At 33.6% G+C, this 24,816-nt stretch overlaps 1 protein-coding gene across 9 annotated transcripts in view; it reads left to right on the forward strand.

The window, feature by feature from the left end:
* Window positions 1-24,816, forward strand: part of LOC143344901 (uncharacterized) — a 242,653-nt gene that overhangs the window by 143,391 nt on the left and 74,446 nt on the right. For 7 of the 9 annotated variants that reach the window (XM_076771491.1, XM_076771498.1, XM_076771492.1 and 4 more), the window contains one exon: window positions 13,487-13,629. In XM_076771491.1, coding sequence (XP_076627606.1) covers window positions 13,487-13,629 — 143 coding nt within the window. The remainder of the gene's footprint in view (window positions 1-13,486; window positions 13,630-24,816) is intronic. The other 2 variants (XM_076771494.1, XM_076771497.1) reach the window with 1 other exon arrangement.

Below are 24,816 nucleotides of genomic sequence, written 5' to 3' on the forward strand. Positions count from 1 at the left end.
TTTGAGAATTCGGTTTATGACAGTTTTCTGGTACATTGTAGTTATTAGGAATCGTTTTTTTCGTAAGATTATTTTTCTAATAATTTGTAATTGGTAAGAAATTGGAATTCTGAAATCTAATACAGGATATTTAAATCCTTCACTTCTGTTCTACATTTGTGCTTCAATATCCTCAATAGTGATTGTCCTATCATAAATATACGAATATTGAATCTGTACGAATGAATATACTCCCGTTAAGTCCTCAGTGAACCTCAGGCTTGCACAAGGAATAGTGTTAATAGGAAAAAAAGAATAAAGTTATGGATTCAATGTTACGCACCTCGCGACTATACAATGTCGATGTGACATTCTAAGAACATTAGGACGAGATATTGTCATAGAGCCTTATCATAATTGATTAGTCACTCTTTAGCAAGTTACTCTGTAGCAAACATTCATATTTATCAAAGAAAGAGAAAAAAAAGGAAAGATCTGCTTGATCGATGGAGGAGAAGAAGTAATAGTAAGCTAGTATAGAATCTTCTGTTCTAATCCATTCACAATAGTCAAAGGTAAGAGATTTGAATACTAACATTTCACATTAATTTCAGTTTAAGAGATGTTAAACAATAATCGTGGTTGACAAAAAAAATAAGGACGCAAAGACGCTCCAAAATTATATTTATACATATTTCAGGTTAAAATATTTGTAAAATGCCTTTAGAATATTTATAAATAAATAGAAACCATTGTTATATAGTCAGAATTTGAAAAAAAATACTAAGTCCCAAAGAGAGACTCGAACCTACGGTAAAAAAACTTCCAGCGGTTCCACAGCCGGACACTCTAACACTGCGCCAACGACTCTGTTGAAAACATCGTTGATTTTTTAGGATATGTTGCGCTCAACGGTTGGTTTATTTTATTTTTTTCAATTGTTATGTAATTTTGCTTAGTGTAGAAACATTAAACAGTGAACAAAACACTCGCATATTGAAGAATGCATAAAAATTCAACGTGTAAGTTACTCTAATACGCAGAAAATGAGGAAAAAATCGGTTTTTATTTTTGTTCACTGCGGCGCACCAAAATGAAAAATCTGAAAAAAATTGAGAATAATAGTAATAGCAATACGTGTTTACTGTAAAAGTATAAAAGTAGTTCCGGGCCTCCTTCGATACGTAATGGGCATTTTTCGGCATTTTTTGCGGTTTTTTATTTTTTACTATCTGGTTCTTCGATTAAAAAATCTGAAAATCTCCGAAAATATATATCCCAGTATCCGAAGTGTCTCTGAATTTTTTTACATTTTTTTACTCAATAGGTTAAGAGAAATTGTTGAAAAACATGATTTTCGTTTTCACCCCATTACTACCCCCACGGTCGAGATTTCAAGTTAAAAATTTGCACACATGGTTTTTTTTGGATAAGCTATCGAATGACCCATCGTTCGTTCAATTCGGTTTGGGGGCACATTTGACCCCCTTATTCGGCTATTCCCTTTAAATTATCAGCTTTACTGTATCGCTCGAGATCAAAGATTCTAACCTTAATCCTAACTTGATTCGGTTCTTACAATTAGTTGTCGTATATTGTTATAATATACACAGGTTTAGGTTCTTGAAGCAGTTATTTCCTTTTATTTCGAATAACTGTTATAAAGGACCTAAAGTTTGGACTACAGTGTGTATCATAAATATATCAACCCCTGAAAATGTAAACAATTTGATATTTTGGAAATAAATTAAGCTATAATAGCAAGTGCTATGCAAATAAATATTCAAAAGCAGTTCCGTTAGTTTATTTTAATTAATAATTTAATCAATGACTAAAATTCTCCAAAAATTTTCAATAGGATTGATATCAGAGGAACCTGCAGGCCAGTTTAAAACAGGAATATTATTTCCTGCAAACCAGTTTAAGATATCGGTTGAGTTACAAATGGCTGCATTGTCTTGCATAAAAATTAAATTTCTGCCCAAAATGGTTTCAAATAATTTTCTAACATGTTTCTATAATCCATTCTGTTCATTTTACTTGGAATGAAAGCTAGAGAACTTTTTCTTAGGATTGAGAAGAATGTCCGAATCCCAAATCCCAAAATTGCGTTTAAAGAAATATTTTGTTGATGAGGTCGGGATACGAAATAATAAACTTAGACACGATTAACGAACAAAATGGAAATTTATATAAAAGTAAATATGGCTGTATAGAACTGTTTTTATAGAACAACGAAACATTTGCGACGTGCTCGAACATTTACTGCTTCTCAGTGCCTGAGAAATAAGCTAGTCCATTTTTCTAACATATTTTATTTCCTTTCGTATTTCATACTAGCAATTAAATCCGTTGGGTCCGTTTAAATTAAATTTCTTTCCATCGCTGAAGATAATCTAAGAAACAAAATTTCATTGATAATCATTCACTTTGTAAGAGAAGTATTTACCTTTCCCCAATCTGTATTCATATTTGCTTTAGAAATCGAAAGTCCTGCTTCTTTGTCGGCATTTTTTAATCTTGTCGGTAATTTTAAAATACTTCGATGTACACTTCGAAATATATCTTAATTTGCACTCGTTTTTAACCTCTTAGGCACTATGCGCCACTTTAGTGGCTTTCGCGGACGCCATCTTTCTGAACGACGCGCTACCAAAATGGCGCACTCTACTGGCACGCTCGCTCACCGTTTGAATAAAGTAATCGTTTTCACATATTGTTTCACATTTGTTTTGCATTCATATCGATTGTTAATTGTTTTCACAATATACAGCCTGTTCTTTATCTACCCGTGTCAGGTATGAATTGTTGCTCTTTATTTAAATAAATATACCATTTGATTTCTTTTTTATATTTATTTGATTTGATCGTGATGTTGGTCTTTGCGTTGTGCCGTGTTTTAAGACGTACCATACTGAATCGTATTATTAATTATTAGAATAAATTGTTGAAGTTAAAATGCGTGTATCATATCTCTAAGAAAAATTATAATTTAATCGTCAAACACTTCATTTCAATGTACTCGTGGGAAGAACAGCATTATCCGTCACACATTGCAGTGTCGTATCATTTACACGTAATTCAACCGTGCCTAAGAGGTTAATATTGACTGTAGACTAGTTATAATTCGCGCGCGTGTTGTGGGGGCCCACCGCCGGGCGGCGCTCTCTTCTGTCATGGCGTGCTCGCTGTACGCACCGCGTGCGTTAGGAAATCGTATAATACTTTATTTGCATTATTGTAGGATTTTATAGAGGATTGGAGGAAAATGGAAATATATATATAATGCTTTATTTAATATGCAGGTTATTGGTGAATAACGAGTAGAATTGTTTCTCTGTAATAACAAAGCTTTTATTATTTTGAACAAAATATTAATGTAATAACTTAGACTAATTATTTATCCTACCTGTAATAACAAAGAAACAACATTCAATGCTATTATTCACACCGTTGTTTCTTGATCAATTTTCTTATATGTAATTCGTTATGATTCTTTTGCAGTTTCTATATCTTTTCACTTTGGCTTACCTTGTCGTACTAACGCCACCTGTCTATACATTAAATTATCTTGATACAATTGGAGATTTAACTTATTGACCTATTTACGCGCTAAATTCAATATAACTAAGGATGCTTTCCTTACATATACAGGGTGGGGCAGTAACTATTAGCACCTCAGATATCTTCGAAACTATAAGTTTCACAGAAATATTTGCTAAAGTAAATTGCACAGTACGAAGGGCGCTATTGGGTGGCGATAATAGTTTTTTTGCAGCTGGAGGTACTTCGGACATTTCAAGGTCACATCCATTTTTTTCAATGGATCGGTATGTTTTTGCTTCCGTATCACGATAGAGGATCTTAAAACGAGTTCAACGACCTGTTACACAAGGTCATCGAAGGTCATAGAAAGTAGAGTAAGGCGATAATACTTACGGTTTTGGTAGTAAATGAAACATGTTTATAGTAGGTGTTCGAAATGACGCCCATCACTGTCAATGCACCGTTGGATTCTTTTTACGATTGATTGACTTGCAAGTCTTACAGCGTCAGAACTTATTGATGCACAGGCTGCAATAATTCGCTGTTGCATATCGTCAGATGTAGTTGCTACTTCTTTGTACACTTTCTCTTTCAGTGTTCCCCACAGAAAGAAATCTAAAGGTGTTATGTCTGGTGATCGAGCTGGCCACGATATTGGATTCGAAATTTTTCATCGAGTTCCCTTCGCGCAATCGATGAATAATGTGCTGGGCATCCATCATGTTGATACCACATGGTTTGTCGTGTAAATAAAGGTAACTCTTCTAGCAAAAGACCCAATGTATCCTTAATAAAATTAGCATAGACGTTGCCATTGAAATTTCCATTGATAAAATAAGGTCCAATAATTTGATCACCTATGATACCGCGCCATACATTCACAGACCATTGTTTTTGATGTTCAACCTGTCGCAGCCAGGTTTTGGTAGTAAATGAAACATATAGTGACTCGCATTAATATTCGGACACCATGCTGTGTGCGAGATTATTGCTATATATATTTGTTTACACTAGTGTTATTGAATTGTTTTTTTCGTAATATATTAAAACACTTATTGTAGTTAGTAGAAACATAAACTTTATTTATTTCACACACGTAATTTTTTGCAAAATAAGTGATAAAGTCAAGAATGTCGAAATTTAACATCGCAAAAATATTCGGACAGTGAATAACTTACATAAATTTTATATAAAATATACATATTTTTTGAACAGTATTAATATTTTTTAGGTTGACCCTTTTGTCTTATTACTTCCTGTAATCGTTTGGGCATATTTGTTATAATTTTATTTAAATATTCCTGTGTTATATATTTCCATTCTTGTAATAAACGTTCTTTTAATTCTTTTATTGTTTTTATGGGTGTTGTTCGAATTTTACGATCCAATTGATTCCATAAATTCTCAATAGGATTTAAATCTGGCGATTGAGGCGGAGGGTGTAACACTTTAGGACAGTTATATAGTAAGTATTCCTGAACGATTCTCGATTTGTGCTTAGGATCGTTGTCCTGATAAAACTTCAAACTATTGCGTATGTTCATATTAACAGCACTTTTGATTAAATTTTCTTTCGATAAGTCTAAATATTTCATCTTATCTAAAATGCCGTCGATAAAAACTAGTTCACCAACACCTGCAGTTGAGATGCAACCCCACACCATTACACTGCCATCGCCGTGTTTCACTGTTGCTCTCAAATTTTTTAATTTCAATTCTTCGTTGACTTTACGCCATATCGTTCTTCGTCCATCTGACCCAAAAAGATTAAATTTGCTTTCATCCGCAAATATTACATTGTTCCAGCATGTTTGGTCTTTAGAAACGTAGTCTTTAGCAAAATTTAATCGTTTCTTACGATTCACTTCGTTTATGTATGGTTTTCTTCGTGGAACCCTGCCGTTGTATCCATGGTTTTTTAATACCTGACGCACTGTGTCGGGATGCACTTTCTTTCCAGATTCTTGGAATAATTCGGCAGCTAGTTTTATAGCACTCTTTTTACGATCATTCTTTATTTTTCTAACAATCTTGCGTTCTTCGCGAGAATCTAATAATTTTGGACGTCCCTTTTGCCGAATTGAATCGATTCGATCTTCATGAATATACCTGTGTACGATATCTGCTACAGTACTCTTGCTTACATTTACCAATTTGGCTATTTCTCGATATGATTTTCCCTTTTCTTTGTGGTAAATAACCAGTTGTCGAATTTCAAAGGATGTATTTTTGCCTTTTCGTCCCATATTCACTAATAATACGTCTACTATTAACGAAGTCAATAACAGTACTGACTCTTGGATGCACGCTAGACGTTATGTTTACAAACAATGTACACTAGCAAAATAACCGACTGGATCCAACGACTTACTACAGCCAATAAACTGTTGTGTCCGAATATTTTTGCGATGTTAAATTTCGACATTCTTCACTTTATCACGTATTTTGCAAAAAACTATGTGTGTGAAATAAATAAAGTTTATGTTTCTACTAACTGCAATAAGTGTTTTAATATATTACGAAAAAAACAATTCCATAACACTAGTGTAAACAAATATATAGAGCAATAATCTCGCACACAGCATGGTGTCCGAATATTAATGCGAGTCACTGTACGTATTGTCAACAGTAGAGGAATGCGTAATGCTTACCGTTTACTTCACTGAGAATAAACACTGCTTGAAGGACACTTTAATAGTTTGCAGAGTAAGATAAACATCATAAGATTAGTATCGATAAATCGGTCAATCCGGCACGATGTATCCGTTTGAAGAGCAGCTTGATATGCTTCTTATTTATGGCGAATGCCAACAAAATTCTGTAAGGGCTACAAACTTGTATGCTGAACGATATCCACATCGGTCTCAGCCTTCGCGTCAAACATTTAAAAATGTGTATGATAAACTTAGGCAAACCGGTAGTTTAAGTGTTCGTAAAAGTGAACGCCAGAAACGAGTAATTAACGAAGAAATGGAAATCGGTGTGCTCTAGAAATTCTCATATTAGTTGGCGACAAATTGAACGCGAATCTGGCATTAGTAGGAGGAGCGTACTTCGCATTTTGCACTGTCACATCACGTTAGTCTTCACCAAGAATTGCATGGGAACGACTTCACGAATCGCGTTGAGTTTTGTCGATGGGCTATACGTCAGATTCGAAACAATGAGCTTTTTTTAATACCGTCTTATTTACTGATCAAGCAACATTCACAAATCACGGGAATGTTAATTTGCATAACGTGCATTTATGGGCAGCGGAAAATCCACATTGGCTGCAACAGGTTGAACATCAAAAACAATGGTCTGTGAATGTATGGCGCGGTATCATAGGTGATCAAATTATTGGACCTTATTTTATCAATGGAAATTTCAATGGCAACGTCTATGCTAATTTTATTAAGGATACATTGGGTCTTTTGCCAGAAGAGTTACCTTTATTTACACGACAAACCATGTGGTATCAACATGATGGATGCCCAGCACATTATTCATCGATTGCGCGAAGGGAACTCGATGAAAAATTTCGAATCCAATATCGTGGCCAGCTCGTTCACCAGACATAACACCTTTAGATTCTTTCTGTGGGGAACACTGAAAGAGAAAGTGTACAAAGAAGTAGCAACTACATCTGACGATATGCAACAGCGAATTATTGCAGCCTGTGCATCAATAAGTTCTGACGCTGTAAGACTTGCAAGTCAATCAATCGTAAAAAGAATCCAACGGTGCATTGACAGTGATGGTCATCATTTCGAACACCTACTATAAACATGTTTCATTTACTACCAAAACCATAAGTATTATCGCCTTTCTCTACTTTCTATGACCTTCGATGACCTTGTGTAACAGGTCGTTGAACTCGTTTTAAGATCCTCTATCGTGATACGGAAGCAAAAACATACCGATCCATTTAAAAAAATGGATGTGACCTTGAAATGTCCGAAGTACCTCCAGCTGCAAAAAAACTATTATCGCCACCCAATAGCGCCCTTCGTACTGTGCAATTTACTTTAGCAAATATTTCTGTGAAACTTATAGTTTCGAAGATATCTGAGGTGCTAATAGTTACTGCCCCACCCTGTATATTAAATACACCGCTCGCTATCACGTCGCAAACATTAATAATAACAAAATTGCAATCGCCCCTTCGTTTTAAAACCCCGCAACTCATGCCCAGCTCGCAACCCCCCACTCTCATACGCGATTCAAACTAAACTGAACCAATCATTATTTACTACGTAATCACTCCTATATTATGATACCTATAATTAACATACCTAGATATATCATTATCATTGTGTATTTCCGTTAAATGTATCATTGTTTGTTATATGCAATCAGGTTGTTTTATTCACTGCGCCAGCATTGACCAATAACTTTATGGAATTAGAAACTACTCGAATTACTTTTTGTTCGCCTCGAGAAGACAGTTTCCTAGATCAACATGGACGCTTTTTCTGTCCATGATTACATCTTTTAGCAATGATATCCGCAATTGCACTTTTTGAACGGTCAATTTTGTTTGCTATAGGTGTACCCTCTGTCTTCAATACGAAAAGCTTCAATCCTGGCGTTTTCTCTATTAAGTATTTTATGTTGTTACGTAACCACTTCTGTTATATTATTTATTTAAATAGTATTATACATTATTATAAAATACCGCATCATCATAATCTTTTCCTAATCTGTAAAAATATTTAAATATAGACGGGTTGGTATATTTATGATACACACTATACAGGGTGTTCCGCCACCTCTGGGAAAAATTTTAATGGGGGATTCCAGAGGCGAAAATAAGACGAAAATCAAGAATACCAATTTGTTGATGGAGGCTTCGTTAAAAAGTTATTAACAATTAAATTCAAATATTTCAAATCATTCTGGAAAAATTATTTTTTGAATCCTACCCACTTTCGAGAAAAAGTTCGAGTAGGTATTGAAATTTTTAGACGAAATTAAAAAATTTCAAATCATACTAAAAAAATTATATTTAGTTACAGGGGTCAATTACAAGCATTTTTGGTGAATAGACATATCCCTGAAATCCTATCTACTTTTGAGAAAAAAAATTGGGTAGGTATTTGTAAGATTCCACATCGGGGGGCGACCCGTATTGGGTCATACGCCCCTGCCGTTGACCCATCGGGACCGACGGTTTGCGACTGTGTACTGGCAGTTGTTTCTTCTACGTTGTAACGCACATGTTTTACTTTCCGCGACTACATTTTCCTTGTTTCTGTATAATTTATAAATATCGTTTATAAATTAACTCCTTTGGTTTTTGAATCTTTGAAACCGGAGCTGCTCTCCAAACAGTGTTGAAATTTTTTGACAGAAAAAAAATTTGTCAAATCGTTTTAAAAAAATTATTTTCGGTTGCAAGAGTCGATCGCAATCACTTTTGGTCATTACACATACCCCCGAAATCCTACGCATTTTCGAGAAAAAAATTCCTTACTGAAAATCTAATTTCAGGCCAGAAATCTCTGCCCACATGCGAATCTTTAAAACATCATAACTTTTGAACGGATTGGACGATTTTAATGTTTAAAAAAAGCAAACGACGCGTTTGTTGGTCGAGAATATGTAGAAACTCTAATAATATTGGAAAAGTTGTTTCTTGACCCCGTAAAGTTAGAAAACCCCCATAAAAATGGTCCAATTTTCAAACAGTCATAACTCCTACAATAGTGAATATATTTCAATGAAACTTTTTTCTGAAGTAGAGCTCATGGGTACCTACAAAAAAGTATTAAACAACTTTTTTGTAGGATATCAAACAAAATTATTAAAAATCAAAAACGAATTTTTAGAAAAAATCGACAAGGGGGTAGGTGCCTAAATTATTTGAGGAAAAAAAAATTTCAAATCTTCTGAAAAAATTATTTTCGGTTGCAGGAGTCGATTACAATCATTTTTGGTTATTACACATACCCCAGAAATCCTACTCATTTTCTAGAAAAAAATTCGAGAAGGTGCGAAATTTTTCGACAAAATTAAAAAATTTCATATCGTTCTGGAAAAATTATTATCGGTTGCGGGGGTCAATTACAATAATTTTTGGTGAAGAGTCATATCCCCGAAATCCTGCGCATGTTCGAGAAAAAAATTCAGTACGGGCGGAACTTTAAACGTTAATAACTTTTTAACGAAGCCTCCATCAACAAATTAGTATTCTTGATTTTCGTCTTATTTTGGCCTCTAGAATCTCCCATTAAAATTTTTCCCAGGGGTGGCCGATCACCCTGTATATCGGTTTAAATTAAAATTTGTGCATCAACTCTTATACAGGGTGTTCGGGCACCCTTGGGAAAAATTTTAATGGGAGATTCTAGAGCACAAAATAAGACGAAAATCAAGAATACCAATTTGTTGATTGAGGCTTCATTAAAAAGTTATTAACATTCTAAGTTCCGTCTGTAGAACGACAATTTATCCACCTATACGAATTTTTTTCTCGAAAATGCATAGGAATTCGAAGGTATGTCTCTTCACCAAAAATGATTTTAATTGACCCCCGCAGCTGAAAATAATCTTTTCAGAACGATTTGAAATTTTTTGTTTTCGCCGAAAAATTTAGGCATCTACTCCCTGTCGATTTTTCTTAAAAATTCGTTTTTGGTTTTTAATAATTTTGTTTGTCGCTGTACGGAAATGTTGTCTAATACTTTTTTGTAGGTATTTATGAACTCTACTTCCTCCCAAAATTTCATTGAAATATATTCACTATTGTAGGCGTTACGGTCGTTTGAAAATTCGACCATTTTTATGGGGTTTTTTTCACTTTACGGGGTTGAGGAACAACTTTTCGGACATTGTTGAAATTGCTACATTGAAACTTTAAAATCCTCCAATCCGTTAAAAAATTATAATGTTTTAAACATACGCATGAAATTTCAGGGAAACATGTCAATGTATGGTCAGACATAAAACTTTTGGTAATGAATTTTTTCTCGAAAGTGCGTTAGATTTCGAGAGTATGTTTATTCACCAAAAATGATTGTAATTGACCCCCGCAACCAAAAATAATTTTTCCAAAACGATTTGAAATTTTTTTTTCCGTCGAAAAATTTCGCACCTTCTCGAATTTTTTTCTCGAAACTGAGTAGGATTTCGAGGGTATGTCTATTCACTAGAAATGCTTATAATTGACCCTCACAATCGAAAATAATTTTTCCAGAACGATTTGAAATTTTTTAATTTCACCGAAAAATTTCATCACCTACTCGAATTTTTTTCTCGAAACTGAGTAGGATTTCGAATACATGTCTATTCACTAAAAGTGCTTGTAATTGACCCCCACAATTGAAAATAATTTTTTCAGAATGATTTGAAATTTTTAATTTCACCGAAAAATTTAAGCACCTACTCCAATTTTTTTCTCGAAACTGAGTAGGATTTCGAATACATGTCTATTCACTAGAAATGCTTGTAATTGATCCTCACAATCGAAAATAATTTTTTCAGAATGATTTGAAATTTTTTAATTTAATTTTGTTAATAACTTTTTAACGAAGCCTCAATCAAGAAATTGATATTGTTGATTTTCATCTTATTTTGGCCGCTGGAATCTCCCATTAAAGTTTTTCCTAAAAAGTATAAGGAAGTCGCCGGTAGTTCTAACTTTAAATTCAAAAGAGTTACGGAGGTATTGTTGTTTAGACCCTCAATTTCACGGCCCTTTTTCTGATTTTTTTTTTAATGACAGGTAGACTGTTTTATATTGAGACTTTGTAGATACATTTATTCATCTTCTAAGCATCTACAATATTTTTTTCATGGAAAAATATTTAAAATCGTGGGAATTATAACTTCTTATTTAATGGCTCTTTTGGAAAAGGTGCTTTAATGGCTTCCAGGATTTCAGATAATTTGAAACAGAGGGGGTTAAAGTATCTTCATAAGGAAGCTTGTAGTTATAGCAGGAACCAGGGAGAAGTCGAAATTCTGATAAATAAAGAAATGGCGACGCTTCAAGTTTCGAATTTCTATTTGTTAATCGTTCGTTTGTCTTTAGCATATCAAAAAAAATAGTAAAACTCAATATTTTTAAAAATCTCTAGTTCCAGCTCTAAAGGCGTGTCTGCTGAATATTCTCTCCAAATTTGAAGTCAATCGGTCTACTAGATCTTGTAATATCATGTAAGCCAGTTTAAATGCGTTTTTTTAAACAAGAAGCTATAACTCGCAATTTTTAATATTTTTTGATGAAAAAAATACTGTACATACCTATAAGACAAATAAATATATCTTCAAAATGTCACTACAAAACAATCTACCTGTTGTTAAAAAAAAAATCACAAAAAAAGGCCGAAGATATTACAGGCTAGACAGTATTACTCCCTTAAGGAGGTATTGCTGTCTAGACTGTCAATTTCACGGCCCATTTTGTAATTTTTTTTCTAATGACAGGTAGACTGTTTTGTATTGAGACTTTGTAGATACATTTATTCATCTTCTAAGCATCTACAATATTTTTTTCATGGAAAAATATTAAAAATCGTGGGAATTATAACTTCTTATTTAATGGCTCTTCTGGAAAAGGTGCTTTAATGGCTTCCAGGATTCCAGATAATTTGAAACAGAGGGGGTTAAAGTATCTTCATAAGGAAGCTTGTAGTTATAGCAGGAACCAGGGAGAAGTCAAAATCCTGATAAATAAAGAAATGGCGTCGCTTCAAGTTTCGAATTTCTATTTGTTAATCGTTCGTTCGTCTTTAGCGTATCGAAAAAAATAGTAAAACTCAATATTTTTTAAAATCTCTAGTTCCAGCTCTAAAGGCGTGTCTGCTGAATATTCTCTCCAAATTTGAAGTCAATCGGTCTACTAGATCTTGAAATATCATGTGAGCCAGTTTAAATGCGTTTTTTTAAACGAGAAGCTGTAACTCTCGCAATTTTTAATATTTTTTGATGAAAAAAATACTGTACATACCTATAAGACAAATAAATATATCTGCAAAATTTCACTACAAAACAACCTACCTGTCGTTAAAAAAAAAATCACAAAAAAAGGCCGAAGATATGACAGCCTAGACAGTATTACTCCCTTAAAGAGGTATTGCTGTCTAGACTGTCAATTTCACGGCCCAGTTTGTAATTTTTTTTCTAATGACAGGTAGACTGTTTTGTACTGAGACTTCGTAGATACATTTATTCATTTTCTAAGCATGTACAGTATTTTTTTCATGGAAAAATATTAAAAATCGTGGGAATTATAACTTCTTATTTAATGGCTCTTCTGGAAAAGGTGCTACAATGGCTTCCAGGATTCCAGATAATTTGAAACAGAGGGGGTTAAAGTATCTTCATAAGGAAGCTTGTAGTTATAGCAGGAACCAGGGAGAAGTCAAAATCCTGATAAATAAAGAAATGGCGATGCTTCAAGTTTCAATTTTCTATTTGTTAATCGTTCGTTTGTCTTTAGCATATCAAAAAAAATAGTAAAACTCAATATTTTTTTAAATCTCTAGTTCCAGTTCTAAAGGCGTGTCTGCTGAATATTCTCTCCAAATTTGAAGTCAATCGGTCTACTAGATCTTGAAATATCATGTGAGCCAGTTTAAATGCGTTTTTTTAAACGAGAAGCTATAACTCTCGCAATTTTTAATATTTTTTGATGAAAAAAATACTGTACATACCTATAAGACAAATAAATATATCTGCAAAATTTCACTACAAAACAACCTACCTGTCGTTAAAAAAAAAATCACAAAAAAAGGCCGAATAAATGACTGCCTAGACAGCAATACTCCCTTAAAAGACAATGTAGAATTACACATGTTTTAATATGAGAGATACGGACAACGTGTCGGAAAATATTCTGAAGGGTGATGCAACTTGTATCCGCATCTTCCTTCGATTTTCGTTCGATTATAAGTATCTATCAGTGTTCGTTTGCTTGAACAAGAAAATATTGCGAGACGCAAGTCTAAATGGTACGTTTCTATGGCTATTTCAGCTCTTCTCGATGATCCTTCAGTTTTAATCGAGGGGGTGTTGTTCAGAGCAAGATATCTCGGATCTACTCAGCTTGTCTGCGAAGGGGAGCCCACCAAATCGACGCGCATGTGCCAGGCCGAGGAAGCTGTATCTAGGATAAAGGTACGATCACCATTATGTTAGTTTACGTTTGCACTTCTCTGACCAGCTTTTCCTTAGTTTCCTTTGTGACTGTGTTTTTTTAAATTTTCAGTGTTCCACATTAAATTAAACAGACCTGAAAATTACAATTCCCAAAGTGTTATGTTATATCAAACACTGATTGTGCACACTAATTAATGGTGAACTTACACCTTTTTAAACTGTGTACAACGAATTATTTTACTATCGTTCTAAATATACGAAATTTTTTCTTATCAAATGATTTTCATCAAGTGGAATATACTTATATTTCGGTATATTCAAAGTCAAGTAAAACATAAAATTAATAGATATCGTTCAATTTTAAATATAAAAAATGAGTATAACGCACAATTTTTCAGCCATTCATGACCATCTGATAAAAAAGTTTTAAATAAAAACTTCGAAAACAGTTTGTTTTTGTGGCGAAATTAAAGTCAGTTTGGGGTTTTCAAAGGGGGCTATATACATATTTCTTTTAGTTTTCATATTGCGAAAGACATCAAGACAAATTCAAAATATGCATTACACAATATTTCTACTAAAACATTACTAGATTTATAATAGTGGAAATGGAAACATTTTATTGTATTTTATTTTTATGTATATTTTTGTATTTTATTTCAATACCATGACGGTATTGATGTAGAAGTGCCAAAGCTTCGAATGGTGGCCACAGTACTCCCCCTAAGTCTTTTTAATCGGAAGATTGAAAGAGACTTTCTTTTTTTAATATGTTTTTGTAGGAATGTTTGTGTTGAACTCCATCGATGCTCAAGAACGCGATCAGTTTGTGTGGGTTCTAAGCCAATGTCTGCATCTGTTTTGGATAGGTATGCAGGTTTCGATCTGTCAATGTTTATGTTTTTAAGTGTGCCATCGATATCTAATTCGAAATTTGTGTCTGAAAATCTTTTTGTAATTTTGTATGGTCCTCTGTATGGTTGTTCTAGAGGTGATTTGACGTGGTCAGATCTTATAAATGCGTGGCTACAAGTGTGGAGGTCTTTTGGTATGAATATCCTTGATTTCATATGATGAGCTGTTGGCGTTGGTCTCAAACCTCTCATATATTCGCGGTGCTTTTCTAAGAAAATTTCTGGATCAGCTGCAAAATCGCCGTTGATAAAGAATTCTCCCGGAATGCGTAAGGTTGTTCCATACAACATTTCTGCTGGTGAGGTTTCAATGTCTTCTTTATGACTATTACGAAGTCCAAGCAGTACAGTGGAGAGTATATCTGTCCAAGGTTTTGGTGAGCACATTAATGCTGACTTTAACGTACGATGCCATCGTTCGATCATGCCATTTGATTGCGGATGATATGGTGTTGTTCTCTGCTTGTTGCACCCAATGAATTTGGTAAATGCCTGAAATAAGGATGACTCGAATTGCGAACCTTGATCAGAAGTTATCGTTGTTGGCGTGCCGTAATGTGCAATCCAGTGGTCAAATAGAGCGGTGATGACAGTATCAGCAGTGATGTCTTTTAATGGTACCGCAACAGGCCATCTAGAAAAACGATCAATGATGGTTAAACAATATTTATATCCTTTGTGTTCTGGTACCATGATGATGTCCAGATGTATATGTTTGAAACGATCATCTGGTACATCTATGTGCTGTGGTTGAATGCGTGTGTACCGATGTACTTTGGATCGTTGACAGGGTAAGCATTCTCTAGCCCAGGTGATGATATCTTTTTTAATGCCTGGCCATACAAACTTCTCTCGAACCTGGCGTGACATGATGTTTGTACTTGTGAATGACATTGAATGCTGTCTTGCGAAGTGTGAGTGGAAGGTAAGTTCAAACTGTTCCTATCGAGATGTCACAGTAAATGTTTGTGTTGTCGAGTTTGAGTTTATTCAATTGCAAGGATGAACTATTGTTTTCGAGAAGTTCTCGTAGTTCATTGTCATCTTGTTGATGTATTATTTGTGGGTCTAGTATCATTGGTAAGTTAATTGAATTGATTCTTGAAAGAGTGTCTGCTGCTATGTTGTCTTCACCCTTTACGTAGATTATGTCTGTTGTAAACTGTGAAATGTAGTCTGATTGTCTCAGTTGACGTTCTGAAACTTTTTCTAATTTTTGTGAGAAAGCGTAAGTAAGTGGTTTGTGATCTGTCCTGATTGTGAATTGACGTCCTTCTAAAAGATGTTTAAAATGTTTCGTGCTGGCAAAAATTGCAAGTAGCTCTCTGTCATAAGTACTGTATCTCGTTTCAGTCTCAGTCATTTTTCTAGAGAAAGACCCTATCGGTTTCCAGTTTTTGTTATGTTCTTGCTATTCAAGTGTTGTAGAAATGTGTATGGAGCTGAATATGTAGTCAGTGCTACAGATGAATGAGCTTTTTTGTAAGCGTAAAAGGATTGTCTCAAAGTATCTGTCCAGTCGATGAGAGTTTTGTCTTTCTTCTTAGAATTCTTCAAATATGCTGTGAGCGGTAATTGTAGTTGTGCTGCGTTTTGTATGCATAGACGGTAATAATTGAACATACCAAGGAACTTCCGTAGTTCCATTACTGTTGATGGAAGTGGATATTCATCGATGGCTTTCGCTCTCTCAGGATTTGGATGGTATCCTTCATCGTTGATCTGGTACCCGAGAAATGATACCTGTTTTTGTCCAAAAGTACATTTGTTAACATTGATGGATAATTTATGATCGGACAGTCGTTGAAATACTTGTTGAAGATGGCCTCTATGTTGTTGCTCGTCTTTAGACATTACAATAATGTCATCTATGTATACAAAGACGAAATCCAGACCACGAAAGATGTAATCCATGTACCTCTGGAAAGTTTGTGTTGCATTTTTCAATCCAAATGGCATTCCAATATACTCATATAAACCCCATGGTGTTGTAATTGTTTCGATTATTTGGCCACTAGAGGCATGACGGTATTGATGTTGAAGCGCCAAAGTTTCGAATGGTGGCCACATACTTATAGCGCTTGTGGCTATATTCAAATATACTAGTGAACGAGGTGAATTGAATTAAACGTATATTTATTTATTAATTTAATAAAACACAAATGAAAACGTTACATAAACTTGATGATTAAAAAACGTGGCGAAACTAAACAGATACTTGTGTATGTAGCTACAGCTGTGGCGTGTGTCCTTGTGTAAGGTTCGGAAAGAACTGAGAAAGAGTGTATAGAGTGACTGTGTGATCTTGATGGTGAAACTGTTTCTATTATTTAGCCACTAGAGGCATGACTGTATTAATGTTGGAGCGCCAAAGTTACGAATGGTGGCCACATACTCTCACGTAAAGCGCCATCGTGCGGCCACATGCGCGCCACAGTATGAAATGTCATTTCTCATCGCCAGTTATTAAATGCTTTGATAAAAACTCGGTTTTATTATACGTAAACAAAAATATTCATGCAGTCGCGCGATCCAGAAAGTTTTGTTGCGTAAGTCAATGTGTATCCATCCATACTTCTAGCTTCGACGCAGCCCCAATTTTTTTTTAAATGTCTATGAATCGTTGATGTTGAAAAGTTTCATTTTTTCCCCATCAAGCTACGAATTTTATCCTCGTCGACCTAAGAATATCGAACGGCACGAACTTATGGAACAACCTAATATTTTGGCGTTACTCTTGTATTAACTTTCACATCAATGTTACATCAAATGTAACCTGTCGAGATGTCACAGTAAATGTTTGTGTTGTCGAGTTTGCTATAAAATCTGGCGATGCTTGAGATGTCCCCGGTTGTTGGTATATCACTATTTGCACTTATTGTGTCACCACGTGGCTTTTACGTACTTGTTGAAAATGAATTGTTCACAATAAAATAAAATAAAAAAAAAATAAATAAATACTTCAAATGTTTATATAGTTATCTATTTTAAAAGTTAATGTTGATGCGTCACTTGAAACACGCGGTTCGCGTTGAGTATCTGAACACGTGGATTTTAATGTTACGCGCGCGATAAAGTAATCCACCCCAATCACGTCGGGGTCACCAATTATAGCGTTTGTGGCTATATTCAAATATATTCGTGAACGAGGTGAACCAAATTATATATATATTTATTTATTTATTCAATAATGTACACATGAAAACGTTACGTAAACTCTGTGATAAAAACGTGGCAAAACTCAAATGATACGTATGTGTGTCGCTACAGCTGTGGCGTTTGCACTTGTGTATAGTTGGAGAAGTTCTGAGAGAGAGTGGGTAGAGTGACTGCGTGATTTTGGTGATGTAATTGTTTCGATTATTTGGCCACTAGAGGCATGACGGTATTGATGTTGAAGCGCCAAAGTTTCCAATGATGGCCACAACTTGTGGTGGATTGGTTCGCGCTGGGAGAGGCTTCTGATATAAACTCAGCTCTGTGGTTGAATTAACAGGATTTTTATTTTTACGCGTGTTCTCGTACTTCTTATGTTCTCGTAGGCGTCGAACAGATTGGGCCTTACAAACTCTCCGGGCCACGAAGAAGAAAGGGGTGCGCCAACTTAAATCTAGTACTACCAACTAATGACTTAGATATCTCTTAACCTAACTAAACTAACTAGAAACTAACTAATCTAGGGACTTAACTAAATGGCGCTTGCTACGCCTGTGACGTCATCCGCCACACACTATAGTGGCGCATAGTGCCTAAGAGGTTAAGCAACGTTCCGTGTTTACATTCCAAAGTCTGAAATATGTAATCAAGTATGTTTACTGTATAAAAGTAAAATACGATGAGAAGCTAAATGTTTTACATTTCCAGTACTGTAAATCTAGTAATATGTTAGTAAAAATACTGTGCAATGTGTGTTTTGTATTCGATTCAACAATCTTCTCAACAATATGGTAAAAAAATACTATGTGTTCCTATTTATAATACTCAAATTACGCTAATGATTATAGCTGTGACAAAAAAATGTTTCCGAAATTTTTTTTAGCGACATCTATTGTACATCAAATACCGTTCCACTTTTGTTGTAAACTTTTTCTTTTAGATAGCTGTAAATAACATAACCATGTGTGTGTATATTTTAATTTATTATCTTCTACCCCAATATACAGGGTGTCCGGCCACCCCTGGGAAGAATTTTAATGGGAGATTCTAGGAGCCAAAATAAGATGAAAATTAGGAATACCAATTTGTTGATGGAGGTTTTGTTAAAAAGTTATTAACAATTAAATTCAAAAATTTCAAATCGTTCTGGAAAAATTATTTTCGGGTGTGGGGGTTAATTACAATCATTTTTGGTGAATAGACATACCCCTGAAATCCTACTCACTTTCGAGAAAAAAATTCGAGTAGGTACTGCAATTTCTAGATGAAATTAAAAAATGTCAAATCATACTAAAAAAATTATATGTAGTTACAGGGGTCAATTACAAGCATTTTTGGTGAATAAACATACCCCGAAATCCTACGCACTTTCAAGAAAAAAATTCTTTACCGAAAATCCAATGTGAGGCCCAGAAATGCTTCCCTGAAATTTCATGTGAATCTTTAAAATGCCATAACTTCTGAACGGTTTGGAGGATTTTAATTTTTAAAAAAGCAATCAACGCGTATTTTAGTAGAGAATATGTAGAAATTCTAAAAATATTCGAAAAGTCGATCCTTGACCCTGTAAACTGAAAAAAACCCAATGAAAATGGTTCAATTTTCAAACAGCCATAACTCCTACAATAGTGAGTATATTTCAATGAAACTTTTTTCTGAAGTAGAGCCCATGAGCACCTATAAAAAAGTATTAGACAATTTTTCTGTAGGGTGTCAAACAAAATGATTAAAAACTAAAAACTAATATTTAAGAAAAATCGACAAAAGGGTAGGTGTCTAAATATTTCGACAACAAAAAAAAAATTATTTTCAGCTAGGGGGGTCAATTACAATCATTTTTTATCATTACACATACCCTCGAAATCCTACGCACTTTCGAGAAAAAAAATTCCTTGCCGAAAATCAAATTAAGGGTGTATTGCTGTCTAGGCTGTCATTTCTTCGGCCTTTTTTTGTGATTTTTTTATTAACGACAGGTAGATTGTCTTGCAGTGATATTTTGCAGATATATTTATTCGTCTTATAGGTATGTATAGTATTTTTTTCATCAAAAAATATTAAAAATTACGAGAGTTATAACTTCTTGTTTAAAAAAACGCATTTAAATTGGCTTACATGATATTTCAAGATTTAGCAGACCGATTGACTTCAAATTTGGAGAGAATATTCAGCAGACACGCCTTTATAGCTGAAACTAGAGATTTAAAAAAATATTGAGTTTTACTATTTTTTTTGATACGCTAAAGACAAACGAACGATTAACAAATAGAAATTCGAAACTTGAAGCGTCGCCATTTCTTTATTTATCAGGATTTTGACTTCTCCCTAGTTCCTGTTATAACTAGAACCTTCCTTATAAAGATACTTTAGCCCCCTCTGTTTCAAATTATCTGGAATCCTGGAAGCCATTGGAGCACCTTTTCCAAAAGAGCCAATAAATAAGAAATTATAGTTCCCAGGATTTTTAATATTTTTCCATGAAAAAAATATTGTACATGCTTAGAAGATGAATAAATGTATTTAGAAAGTCTCAGTACAAAACAGCCTATCTATCATTTTAAAAAAATCACAAAAAGGACCGGGCAATTGAGAGTCTAGGCAGCAATACCTCCTTAAGGGAGTATTACTGTCTAGGCTGTCATTTATTCGGCTTTTTTTTGTGATTTTTTTTTTAACGACAGGTAGGTTGTTTTGTAGTGTTCTAAAAAAATTATTTTCGGTTGCAGGGATCAATTACAACCATTTCTGGTGAATAGACATACCCCCGAAATCCCATCCACTTTCGAGAAAAAAATTCCTTAGCAAAAATCTGATGTGAGGCCAGAAATGCTTCCTTGAAATTTCAGGCGAATCTTTGAAATGTCATAACTCCTAAACGGATTGGAGGATTTTAATTTTTAAAAATGCAAACAATGCGTATTTTAGTGGAGAATACGTAGAAATTTTAACAATATTACAAAAGTTGTTCCTTGACACCGTAAACTGAGAAAACCCCCCCTAAAACTGGTCTAATTTTCAAACGGCCATAACTCCTACAATAGTAAAGGTATCTCATTGAAATTTTTTTCTGAAGCAGGGCCCATGGATACCTACAAAAATATATTAGACAACTTTTCTATAGAGCGTCAAACAAATTTATTAAAAATGAAAAACAAACTTTTAAAAATAATCGACAGGGGGTAAAATTAAATTATATTATTATTATATTAAATTTGCAATTTAATAGTTTTTTTAACAGGTGCTTAAATTTAAATCTGATGTAAGGCCAGAAATGCTTCCTTGAAATTTCAGGCGAATCTTTAAAATGTCATAACTCCTGAACGGATTGAAAGATTTTAATTTTTCAAAATGCAAACGACGCGTATTTAGATGAAGAATATGTAGAAATTGCAAAAATATTCGAAAAGTCGATCCTTGACCCCGTAAACTGAGAAAAACCCAATAAAAATGGTCCAATTTTCAAACGGCCATAACTCCTACAATAGTAAAGGTATCTCATTGAAATTTTTTCCTGAAGCAGAGCCCATGGATACCTACAAAATAGTATTAGGCAACTTTTCTGTAGAGCGTTAAACAAATTTATTAAAAATGAAAAACAAATTTTTAAGAAAAATCGACAAGGGGTAGGTGCCCAAATATTTGGCCAAACAAAAAAAAAATTGAAATTGTTCTAAAAAAATTATTTTCAGTTAGGGGGGTCAATTACAATAATTTTTGGTCATTAGACATACCCTCGAAATCCTACGCACTTTCGAGAAAAAAATTCTTTGCCGAAAATGCCTAAATTCGACGAAAAAAAAAAATTTCAAATCGTTTTGGAAAAATTATCTTCGGTTGCGGGGGTCAATTACAAACATTTCTGGTGAATAGACATACCCCCGAATTCCTACCCAGTTTCTAGAAAAAAATTCGAGAAGGTATGAAATGTTTCGACGGAAAAAAAAATTTCAAATCGTTTTGGAAAAATTATTCTCGGTTACGGGGGTCAATTACAAAAATTTTTTGTCATTACATATACCCTCGAATTCCTATGCACTTTCAAAAAAAAAAATTCCTTGCCGAAAATGCCTAAATTCGACGAAAAAAAAAATTTCAAATTGTTCTAAAAAAATTATTTTCTGTTAGGGGGGTCAATTACAAAAATTTTTTGTCATTACATATACCCTCGAATTCCTATGCACTTTCAAGAAAAAAAATTTCTTGCCGAAAATGCCTAAATTCGACGAAAAAAAAAATTCAAATTGTTCTAAAAAAATTATTTTCTGTTAGGGGGGTCAATTACAATAATTTTTGGTCATTAGACATACCCCTGAAATTCTACTCACTTTCGAGAAAAAAATTCGGCACGAACGGAACTTTAAACGTTAATAACTTTTTAACGAAGCTTCGATCAACAAATTGGTATTCTTGATTTTCGTCTTATTTTTGCCTCTAGAATCCCTCATTAAAATTTTTCCCAGGGGTGGCCTAACACCCTTTATGTTATGGAAAATATTGTTCAATAGAAACAAAACCTGTATATTCTTTAGAAAATATTCTTTGAGCACAGTAAATGTATTTACTGAAAGTTTTGCATAGACACATTTTATTTAACTACGATATATTATTACTACTTGTTAACAAAATTAACTTGAATGTGAATCATGGCATATTGAAATGCATTGACTTTGTGCATGATTTCTGATGTGCAATTTCTTTTCATTTTTTTGTTAATATTCGAGTAGTTTTGATAATTTTGTAATAAAATAATATATCTCAAGCTTTGCTTTTAATTTTTAATTCTTTTTCAAATACAGTCTGCAAATTAGTTCGATGTTCGTTTCGTATACTAAATAGTATGTTTTTGAAAATCTGCAAACGCTAAAATATTCAAAGAGTTAGACATCGTTATATGCTGGAATTCAAATTAATTACAAAGTATTATTCGATACTCTAAAAATTGGTTTATTCTTTTAGTAAAATGTTGTTATTATCGATCGTGACTTTGATATATTCAGAATTTTTGATAGACTATACATTTTATAGAAACATCTATTCGAAAGTAACGAACGAGCAACGTAAGTTTGTAAGAATTTAAATTGCAAATAGAATTAAATCTTATGTGCAAACATTTTCGGAATGAATGTATATTAAAATATACATGAAGCGTGTGCCAAGAAATAATTTTCTTGTTTAATTTGATGTGGAATATTTTGTACATTTTATTTAAATGGAATTCGTATTATACTGCTACGCTAATAAAATAATTCCTTATCTTATCGTAATCTTATGCCGAATTCGGCCATAACGTCTAAACGGTAGAAGATAAACAAAAAAAAAAATTTCATTAGGCAAACTTACATTTTATTGGACACTGCATGATCCGGTGTATGCGTTTATTCCGAAAATGGAGGCGTTTCGAAGATTTCAGTGTCTTGTCTACTTTTTGAACGGGACTGTACATTTTTTATGCGTCAATGGATGTATCCATTATTTATTATAATAACCTTCTAAAAAAGTATGAGAACGTTTCCGTCATACATTGATTATTTTATAAGATATTTCGCTTTTTATCATTCCATTGTACGTGAGCCTAACTTTTAGACTTGAATGGTATTAATGTTACGCATAAAGTAGATTTTAAACTGATTTTTTTACGGTATCACGTAAGTTTTCCTAATAAATTCTTTTCTATCTCGTACCGTTTAGAAGTCGGAGTCGAGCAAATATTAACGAATAAGGAATAGGAACTTTAGAGTTATTCGTAAACTGATTTTTGTCCGAGGCTTCGCTCGCCCGATTGCCGTATTAAAATATCTATTAATGGGATTATAATTTGTGAATAAATTTACGACCGAAACACAAATGGAAATTAGTTCACTCTTAGAATTTTGGGCTATGGATTATATAAAATACTTAAATTTTTAATATTTATGAATATATAAGAGATCAGTTTCTACGCTGATCGATTCATCCGCCGAAGAAAGCAACGCTTGGCAAAGCATTTCTTCTTACATGGTCTTAAAAAATATTTAAAAAAAACAAGAAATTAAGAAGATTTTTCTTTAAGAAACAAGAGAGCGGTTTTATAATATGCATATAATCGTTCGTAGTACTTAATTTTGATAAAGATGATAGTTGCACTTTATTTTTATAAAGATGGCCTCCATGACTTTGTTTCATATTCCATACGACAGAAACGCAACAGGTTCAGTTTAAACAATAAATACTTTGATTATAGAAGGCTAGTTAACTATGGAAAGCACACATGCAGTTAGGGAATTAACTCAGCTTTCAGATAGTATGAATTTCATTGTAACTTAAATAAAAATACAACAGACAAATCTGAAATGCCGAATTAAGTAAGAAAATCAGCGAGAAAAAAGTATTCATGCAGAATTTTGTTTGTACGTGAATCAGTCATATTTATAGTAATTAATATTTTTTAGGATATCCGTTATTATCAATAATCGCTTGTAATCGCCTGGGCATAGATTCAATTCAATTATTTGTTACATTTCTCTCCATTTTTTCCCATTCTTCTTGCAAAGCATTTGTTAAATCATTTTTATTTGTAATTTTAGATTTTTGCAAACGATGTTTCAATTCTCGCCATATATGCTCAATTGGATTTATGTCCGGTGATTAAGGAGGAGTTTCCACAACGTCAGGCGTATTCTATAAAAGCCATTCTCTAATTAAACGAGTCTTGTGGATGGGAGCGTTATCTCGCTGAAAATAGTAATTATCGGAAAGACCTAATTTCCGTGCGCTGTCTTTAAAATTTGATTTTAAAATATCTAAATATTTCTATTGGTCTACTATTCCATCAATGAGATGCAAGTTTCCCACACCCATACCATAAGGCTACTTCTACTATGTTTCACTGTAGATCTAATATTTTTCGGCCTTAAAGATTCTCCCTTTTTTCTGTACACTAATTTTCGTCCATCTGAACCCCAAGTATTAAACTTGCTCTCGTCTGAGAAAATAACTTGGCTTCCAAAAATCAAACGATTTATTTATGTAAATTTTTGCGAAATTAAGTCTTCTTTTCTCTATTCACCTTATTGAAGTAGGGTTTTTTCCTCGCTACTCGTACGAAATACCCTGATTCTTTAAGTTTCTTTGATATCGTTTTTGAACAAATTTTCTT

The sequence above is a fragment of the Colletes latitarsis genome, chromosome 8, assembly GCF_051014445.1.
Source record: "Colletes latitarsis isolate SP2378_abdomen chromosome 8, iyColLati1, whole genome shotgun sequence".
NCBI lineage: Eukaryota > Metazoa > Arthropoda > Insecta > Hymenoptera > Colletidae > Colletes > Colletes latitarsis.